The sequence below is a fragment of the Rhododendron vialii genome, chromosome 7a, assembly GCF_030253575.1.
Source record: "Rhododendron vialii isolate Sample 1 chromosome 7a, ASM3025357v1".
NCBI classification, from domain to species: Eukaryota; Viridiplantae; Streptophyta; class Magnoliopsida; order Ericales; family Ericaceae; genus Rhododendron; species Rhododendron vialii.
Genome location: NC_080563.1, coordinates 28,584,569 through 28,594,322, shown reverse-complemented (window position 1 = coordinate 28,594,322; position 9,754 = coordinate 28,584,569). Strand labels below are relative to the sequence as shown.

At 39.9% G+C, this 9,754-nt stretch overlaps 1 protein-coding gene across 1 annotated transcript; it reads left to right on the top strand.

The window, feature by feature from the left end:
* The first annotated feature begins 5,339 nt into the window (after positions 1 to 5,339).
* LOC131332863 (uncharacterized) lies at positions 5,340 to 5,891 on the top strand. The gene has a single exon (XM_058367174.1). It carries the CDS (start codon positions 5,340 to 5,342, stop codon positions 5,889 to 5,891), a length of 552 nt encoding a protein of 183 aa, XP_058223157.1.
* Positions 5,892 to 9,754: the final 3,863 nt, after the last annotated feature.

The window sequence follows — 9,754 nt, the reverse complement described above, 5'->3', positions numbered from 1 at the left end:
CGTCTGGAGGTGACGCTCCGGCTCCAATTCCGACGGATACATGGGTCTTTCCCAGGGCGGTCGCTCCGCCGGAAGCCAGGCTGTGATCCACAAGGGAACGAGCCCGTGGGCGGTACTACCGTGATGGGCGTCGTCGATCTCGACCATGTTCGATTCAGGAACGCTGAATGGAGCAGAAAAAAGGGAAGGGGTGAAAACTAAAAGGGTGGCCCGTACCAATCAACTGGTGTTGCACGTGCCAAGACAGCTATTGACTTATGAACCTCGGCGATGAGCAACACGTGGCATCGAAAGTTGGGAGTAACGTTCCGATAATCTCCGATGTCGCTTTACTCTTCGGTGATTTGTGTACTGAAGGACAAAAGTACTATGGATCACGAAAAGGATTTAACTCCCTGAAGCAAAGAACCGATGCACCAGGGAGTTAAGGGGCTATTGTGGAGGCTTCGGTTATGGCCTCGGTAACTCTAGCGGACCTCCGTTAACCGAGGTCTCATGTTGGTACGATCCATAGGACAGTACAAGCGGGCCACGGCTTATATCCTCCGGTTATTCGCTCGGTTTCGAGTCTCCTGATTGATACTTCGGTAAATTACCGAAGTAAGCATTCCGTTAAAGCCTCCTGAAAAGAATGTAGCATAACAAGAGGGGACCAAGGGCGATACGTGACAGAAAGGATCCTCTAGGCCAGGTCTGGCCATGTGCTCCGTAACCACCTTATCCGGTGCGTCATCTATGATGTCATCGAAGACGGTTACCTGAGCGTATCCTTCACGCGCTAGCTTGGAGGCCAAGCAAACCTAGGTCTATAAATACAAAGGGATTCTAACCTAAAGAGGTATGCCATCTTTCCCTAACCCTAGATCTATATCCTCCTCTGAGATCTAACTTGATCGTCGGAGGGTCACTGGGCAATTCTAGCCCCCTAGTGACTTGTTGCAGGTTCGGAGGCGGGTGAACGGAGCAACGGAAGAGAAACACTAACTCAGGTCAAGGTCCCTCCTAAATCGAACCCCTACAGGTCCCATCTTTCATCAAAAAAATATCATTGAAATTGGTTTCGGTTTGGATCACTAAATGATTAGTAAACAATCAAGCTAACTTCTTTCACAATAAACAATTAACAATGGTGCCAGGCAAAAAAATAAATAATTAATTAAACAATTAACAATGGTATACAATCATTCATCAGTAGTAAAAGAAAACTTAAGTATAATACATTCTAGATAAAAAATAAAAAAAATTTGGTTTCGACTAACATCTGGGTTCTGATTCAGAACCAAGTTTCAATAGTTTTCAAATTTCATATTTTTCTTGGACTTCCGTAGTTTCGACCGAAACTGTTATTTTTCATTTGGTCTTAGTTCAAGCCCCTAATCTAAGTCGCATGCACCTAAATATACTTAGGGAAAACGGGAAAGAAATTTCTACCTTGGAATTCGGATTTGGAGTGAAAAATGAGATAGGCGGCAAGGATGGAGTGAAATGGAGCTAGAGGAAGAAGATGACAACGGAGGGGGTGTTTCTCTCTCACTCACTCTTCTGAAGTTTGCAGGTTACAAGTGTGTGTGTGTATGGGAATTACGTGGGTGTATAAGGTGTGTGTAATGGTATGTATATAGAAGAGGGAGGGAAGATTGTTTTGGAGTGAATAAATGATATGGGGAAGGGTGAGTGATAGGAGGGTGAGGTATGGCTTACTGAAATGGGGCAGGAGAGTGAGGTGGGAAAAGTGCAAATTATAGGAGGGAATAGTGGGAGGAATTCAGGTGGTGAATGGTGTGGGGTTGGTGTATGAATAATGGTGGAGATGATATGTTGCTCTGGAAGGGGGCAGAAGCAATAAAGGTGGGGTGGTGGCTGGCGTTGAAATGAGTGTGGGGTGAGAATTGGCTGGAAAAGATATGGGGGGCGGCTACTCAAGAGAAAGGGGAGGGAGAATTATTATCGTGGGCGCGAAAACGTGTCACACAGTGTACGGTGATCCAGTTCTTGGTTTCCATAAAATATACAAATATTATCATAGCGTAACAAAAAATATTCCGGAGTTAACCGCGGTCTCGTTGATTGCGGAAACATTTACGCCGAAAAAAAAAAAACATGCATGGAATGAATCATTTGCACCATAATTAATTATCTAAATTAAAACTGATTATTAAAGAAAATGAAATTGAAATAATATTACGGAATTTTTTTTTATTTATTAAAAATTTCAAAAATATTACAGGACAAGTAACTCCTTTGGTTAACTTTCAAAGTAGTGTCCACAAACCAAACACTCCAAGCATGCAAGCTACGATCCCGGGTTAGCACCTAAAAATGATGTAAGGTCTGAGCTACACTAGCCTAGTAGAAAAGTCTATGCAAACTCTATATGCAAATGAGCAATACAGAAGAACAAACGATAGAAACAAAATGACAACGGAGGTAAGCATAACTATCATGATCAAAGTGTCCAATTATCTTAAATCCACCTTCCCAACATACTCATAAGTCATATTCATTCAGTTCGTGTCTCAACATCTCTTGTCCTTTATGTGTTTGAGCCGAAGCTCCTACTGGGTAAATTAAGGGACCTCGATTCCCTCTGCCAAGGATCCACCTTGTAGGTTAGGCCTTGAGTACTATCAATGTGAGCATTAGCTCTTGTCGGGTCGATTAAGGGACCCCAATACCCCCTGTCAAGCACCACCTGTCGATGGGCCCCGAGTGTTCGCGTGTCATTCATATGCTGAAGTGTATCGTTCGAATTTTAAACGTGCACCGAATTCATATTTCTCATTTCATAACCCAACAAGCTCATACAAATCCATTGGATATCATTCTAAGTATGAAATAGGTAATACTCCCAAATACAAGAAAGAAGGCATAAATAAACCCATTAGAATGGAGAAGGGTCCCACAATTGATTTACGAAGGCTTAGGAAAAATTGGCTCCTAGACAAAAGACCTACCGGTAGGTGAACAATGCCTACCAGTAGAAGAGGAAAAATCTCAGATGACCTACTGGTAAGAGTTGAGGACCTACCGATAGAAAATGAAGGCAGAGAGGCCAACGTTTTAGACAAGACGAATTTTCAAGTGACCTATCGGTAGGTGACGAGGTCCTACCAGTAGGATACTGGATTTTTAGACGATTTCTCGCAGATGAAAGATTTCAATTCCCAGCTCAATAACAACATTTCAAACATGATTTCAAGCATCAAATCACTCATAAAACATATAAAGAGAGGTATAATTTCCTACCTTGAGTATCTAAGTCGAAACTGAAGAGATTGAATGAACCCTAGCTTCTAAAGTCCAAACTGAGCAAAATACACCGAACCGAGCTCTACCCAACAAGATACGAGCTCCAATACGCAACTAAAAGATGGTTTGAGAGTTGATTAGTATTGGTTTTGAGTTTAGAGATGAGTTCTTGGGGGAGAGACTGAGAGATAGAGAGAGTGAGAGACTGAGAGATGGAGAGAGTGGAAAATGGGAAATATTTTTCCTGCCACACATCACATACATATATACACCATATTGCACTAACACCCGCAACCATATTTTCCTCATTAAACCATTATTTATCTCTTTATAAAATATTAAAATTATATAATAGAAATTTACGGGTCACTACAGTTTTAGAATTAGATCATGAGACCACCACATTAGAAAGTAGACTTTCAGTACATCAATTTCAATATATAATTTGCCCCAAATGAAGTCCGGATGACAAAGTCATGTTGGCCGAAGTTACACACAATTGCAGGTAGTACCTGTACCTATCAAAACCCTAGTACCTATACTGTCACAAAAATGTCAGCTCTGATCTGCTAGTACCTATACTAGTACAAAGCCCAGTACCTATGCTAGTTGGGCTTTTCAACAAAATTCACATCGTTTCCCATTGCAAACTAGGGTTGCAGTGGCAGAGGAGTTTCTAGAATTCAATTCGAGGTGGAAAGTCGATGGTGGTTTACTATGATGATGAAAGTTGTGGCAATAATGAGCACTCTTGGGCTTTGATGAAGATGAAGACGTGTGGTGCTTTGCGTAACCACCTGATCTCTCATCCGCCGACACCTATTCATCATCATCAACAACAATGCTGTAGACACCCTAATTTGGCCTAACAAGTACTCCCTCTGTCCGGATTTAACGGTCCTTTTTGGGGATTCAAACTTTTTAAGGAAACATAATTATTACATGTTTGGACACTTGAATTTCCTCTTTTACCTTTCATTATTATGGAGTAAATTTGATGGAGTAAAAACAGTCAAATTTGTACTCCTAACCAAAAGACATGCATAAGGAAAGAAGCAGGTAATTTTGGAATTCAAAATCTTCCTCAAATTAAAATTGCCTCCTAAAACTCTTTCTAATAAGAGCAACCTGAAAAAATTCTTTACCCAATCTTCCCTCCCCCCCCCCCCCCTCGTTCTCTCTCTCTCTCTCTCTCTCTCTCTCTCCCCCCCCCCCCCCCCCCCCCCCCTCTTTTCACTTTCTGAACTTCAACTTAACCTTTACTGGAAAATCTAAACTCTACTCCTCCTCTAAATTTCTATCCATGGCTAATGGATTGTACTTTTGGTCAAAACTCCTACTTTCATGGTGGACCAAACCACAACCTTACAAATGAACAAAGAGAAGAAATTTTTCAGGCTCTTTTGCTCTGAACTGTTGATGGAAAATTGACAAGGGGTTGTGTGCCAGAAGTTGCTGCAATGTTCTCTGTCTCCAACAAAATAATACATTGAATTTGGAGCAGAGCAAAAATTTGTGAAGCCCATGGTTTGATGGTTGATGTATCAAACAAAAAGCGTAAAAGAGTTGGCCGGAAGCGATGCGAGATTGACCGGAACAAAGTCAGGGGGATCGCTTTTCATCGCCGTACAAATATCCGTTCCTTCTCGGAGGCTTTAGAAGTCCCAAAATCAACGCTCCATCAACGAATTAAGGAAGGTGAAATTAGGCCTCATACAAATCCTCTTAAGCCGAACCTTTCCGATCAAAATAAGATAGCAAGGTTGCACTTTTGTCTTTCTATGCTTGAACCGAACAGTCTCTAAACCCAGCCAATGTTTAATGATATGTACAACTATGTTCACATAGATGAGAAGTGGTTTTACATGACCAAAGAATCAGAAAGGTATTATGTACTTCCCGACGAAGATCAACCACATCGAACTTGCAAAAGCAAATGATTCATCACAAAGGTTATGTTTCTAACGGCGGTAGCTCAACCACGATTCGGTGCTAATGGATGTGAAGAGTTTTCGGGTAAAGTTGGTATTTTTGCATTCACTGCCAAAGAACCTGCCAAATGAACAAGTAAAAGTCGCGTAGCCGAGATAATGAAGACAAAGGCAGTTGCCGCAGTGACTAAAGATGTTGTTCGCTCGGGTTTGATTGAAAAAGTAATTCCTGCTATTCAATCAAAATGGCCTCGGTCTAGCGTGGGTGAAACTATTTATATTCAACAAGATAATGCAAGGCCTCACATCAAACCAAATGATGCTGAGTTTCACGAGGCTGCAACAAGGAATGGGTTTGATATTCGTTTAACAAATCAACCCCCAAATAGTCCTGACTTGAATGTTCTTAATCTTGGTTATTTTAACGCCATACAATCCTTGCAACATCAAGAGGCGCCTAGAACAATCGATCAACTTATGAATGCCGTGGAGAAATCTTTTGATAAATTATCATCACACAAACTCGATTCAGTTTTTTTATCTCTACAAGCTTGTATGGTTGAAGTGATGAAGGTTAATGGGGGTAATAATTACAAATTGCTGCACATTAGGAAACCCCAATTAAGGAGAGATGGAGTTCTTCCCTCTCAACTTGAATGTGGCCGAGATGTTGTGGAGAATGTGCTGATTCATTTACAGAATCAAGTTTAAATCAATGTGAGTTATCCTTTTAATCCTATGAATAACCAGCTCCAGCTTTTACTGTATTTCTTGCCTTTGTTGCTAGACTTGGAAAAAGTGACGTGGAGAAAACTAAGGTCATCTTTTCTTTCTTTGTGTAGTTGGACTTGGAAAAAATTGTCCATTTATATTGGGATAAATTGTGTTCTTAATTTGATCTTTCTTTCCTTTTTTTCTGGGCAAATCACGCAAGACTTTTCAAGTTTTTTTGTATGAAGTTCTTAAATCAACCAAGTTATTTGAAGAGATTGTTAGATTGAAGAACTTGTTTTTGTGAATTTGTAGAAGGTTAGGTGTCAACCAATGCACATCAGTGAACATGTTTTTGTGAATTTGTAGAAGGTTTGTTGTAAGTGGGAAAGTTTAGTGCACACTGAAGTACTTAGATTTTGTGAATCTTTTTAAGAAGCGTTTTGGAAATTTGTGAAGGTTTAGTGTAAATGGGAAAGATCCTCTGTGGAAGAAAAGAACTGGATGGTTGTTTGGTGTGAGATCTCAATGTAAATCTCATTTTGGGTGTTTCAATGCATATTTTATTATTCCGTACCAATAGTACTCATTTTGTAAAATTTCCCTCCTTTTTTTTTGTGTTAGTAGTAATGATTGAAAAATGGAAGGGTAAAATTGGAAATTTGTTAATCATTACCCATCTAGTTTAGAAGTGGGACAATTATTTTGGGACGACAAAAAGTGCAAAATGGGACAATTAAATTAGGACGGAGAGAGTATTTCAAGTTCCACCTTGGGATGATCCCGATGATGAACTGGTTTTCAGTTGTTGTGGTTGACCTCATGAAAACCTTAGGAACTTTGTGGAACTCTTAAGGGATGAAGGAGCACTTTGGAACAAGGGGTACGAGTGCCAAATGACACTTAGAGTGGATAGAAATGTGTTGACACATGTTTTAGCCTTGGTAGCACCGTTGATCTTCAAATAAGTCTACTTTCAACCCATTTTTCAAAAATCAAACTTCTTTATTGATACATAATAATCCTTAATCTGATTTGAAACGAGGGAGATGCGAGGGTTTTACCAAAGTAATCTATTTTCTGACCCACTAAGGGTAAAATTGTCATATCTTTTGATGTACAAAATATTTTTTGATCCAAACCACTTGGGTTAGAAAGTAAACTCAACAAGCTTTCCCAACGGTCTAAAGAACACGTAAAATCGAGTTCGGGAGTGTCCGGAGTGAGCCCGCGAAATTTGGTCTCTTGCCAGACAATCGTTTCCACGGCCACGAAATTCATTGAACAGCCTAGACATCCATTAAGCGGCCGGTAAATTAGTGTTTTCCAGATTCTGAAATGTTCAACACCTTTTCGATCCACTTGTCTAAACCTTAGCAGCCACAAGCCATTACTTCAGGGCTACAAATACACTTACCATAGAGGTCTTAAAGCCCTAAACTTCCATATTAATTGGGTTAATCTCATCCATTTGATCGGCCATTCGAAACCATCTCCACTCTATCATCCACCCCCAAATTCTGCAGAAATCATCTCCTATCAATCTCCTACAAAAGCCCTAATGTCTTGTGAGTAGCTGCATCCGAGAGAGCAAACCCCAAAGAACCCACTTAGTTTTTTAGGGTTTTCGTGAGTCAATCACCGCAATCAACCACAATCAATCATAATCTAAGTAATCAATATTTGAGGGATCAAGGTGGGAAGGCAACAAAGCCTTCGGTTTGGTTAATTTTTGTTTCGTTATCGTTCTAATTCTGTATTTTATTATTTTGAATTTTTTGTTCTGGTGTGAGGAAGAACAACGGCTCGGACTTCGTTCACACGGCCGATATGTCAAACCAGTGGGATTCCTTGGCCGCGTTATCCATTCGTTGGCCGCGTTATCCATTCGTTGGCCGCGGAATCCATTCGCTGGGACAGCTTTCTGCTTTCGTTTATTTATTGCATGTGGTTTATTTATTCTTTTGGGTCACCCATTAACTGTTTAAAGACTTAAATAATCAGTTTATTTGTGGAATTAAATAAAGAAAATATTATATTTATGTTGAACAATTATGGACTGGTCTCGTGACCGGGCAAAGAGGGTGCCTAACATATTCCCCTTATCGTACTATTGGCTCCCGTACCCAGAGTCTCAACCAATTTTCTTAGTTTTAATAAACTAAATGGCGGCTTTATTTGGTAGCAACTATTATCGTGTGGCGATGCTCCTAGCCAAGAGAGTATCCACGATTTTGGTTCATAAAGAGGAAACATGTGACGATGATATCTGTGTGGCGATGCTTTGTTTCTTTCCAATATAAGGAATAACGCCCCAAGCGTAAGGCTTAATACGTCAATTGAAGCATAATAATCCGGAAGACCAGGATTGTACCCACGGGAATAATTAATACGGCTTTGTTGGATTTGTAGAAGTAAGCAAAGTTTTTGGCTTTTAGGTAGCCAACTTTGTTTTACATTTGTAGTGGAAAGTTAAAAGAAAAAGCCTAAATTAAAAGCGAATAAACTAGGATAAAAAGTAGGTTAGGTCTAGGAATTACTAACACCCACGACTCGAGTTAAATCACATTTTCACCCAATTACGCGGTTTAAGATACTCAACTAAGGTTCCTAAACCGGAAGATAAAATGGTTCAATTACCAGGCTAGCTCTAAAATTTATTTAGCAAACTCCTCGAGCGACAGAGCTCCAAGCATCATGTGTGGTAAGTATGCGATGCTCTTACCTACACATGATCAAAAAGGTTAACACCTTGGCAATTTGACAAACAAACCCAAACTACACATCGATTTTTGAATCAAAGATTTAAACTTTATGGTGAAAAATACAATTTTACTCGAGCCATGAGGTGCTAATCACCCCATGACCTAACCCTAGAAAACTACTCACACATATCTATGAAGATAAGAGCAAGCAAAAATCTACTAAGTATAGTGAAATAACAACACTTGAAGAAAACTAGATTAAACGATAGATCAGAGTAGCGACTACAACTTTAAAGAAGACAAAAGTAGCAAAAACTAATTAACTAAAGCAGGAAATTAGAATTAAAGTGCTGGAAATTGAAGAACAATTCAAAAATCAAGTAAATCTAGGCTAGATCTAAACTATGCAATACCCATACTGTTTGTACAATGACATCACTCCTATTTATATCTCCAAGATTCGCGCACAGAATATTCTCAAAATGCTCCAGAAATCCCCTCCTGAAACCCTCGGTATTGATAGCGAATGCCTTAAGTTGCCGTTGTAACCTACTCAGTACCGATAGGAACAATTCGCTTCTACCGATACCGAGCTTCGTTTGACTGCCTTCATAAGCTACTCGGTACCGATGGATTAAAATCCAAGGTACTGGTATCGAGCATCTATCCCAGAACATGCTTCTTGATCCTTGGCTTGGATTCTCGAGCCGATGGGTCATCTTCGGGTCCTTGAATTCTTTGGCTTGGATTCCGATGATCCCGTTCTTGGTCCTTTATGATCTTTGAATATCCGTGACAAGCTTTTGGCTTAAAAATCCCTATTTTGAACGGTTTATCTACAAAACGAAACTAAAATACCTTACGAGCAAAAACAATTAAAAACAACTAAATAACGCTTAAATTAACTAAAACTAGATAACTAGCGCACCCTACATTGCATTATCGGGTGCTTATCACACCCCCCAACTTAAGGTTTGCTAGTCCTTAGCAAATAAAGTAACGAAAAATTTGAAAACTAGCAACTCTACAATCCTTCCGCTATCATGACTTAGAACATGCTCAACATTGTAAACTAGCAAGAGTTCAAACAAACCGGCTTTTTATTTCATTTCTACAATTCACAATTTCAGCATCCAACTAAATCGGCCAAGCATCAAG

Bases quoted from the DNA above. Each gene is read 5' to 3' on its own strand.
- LOC131332863 (XM_058367174.1), top strand. From the start codon at position 5,340: ATGAAGACAAAGGCAGTTGCCGCAGTGACTAAAGATGTTGTTCGCTCG.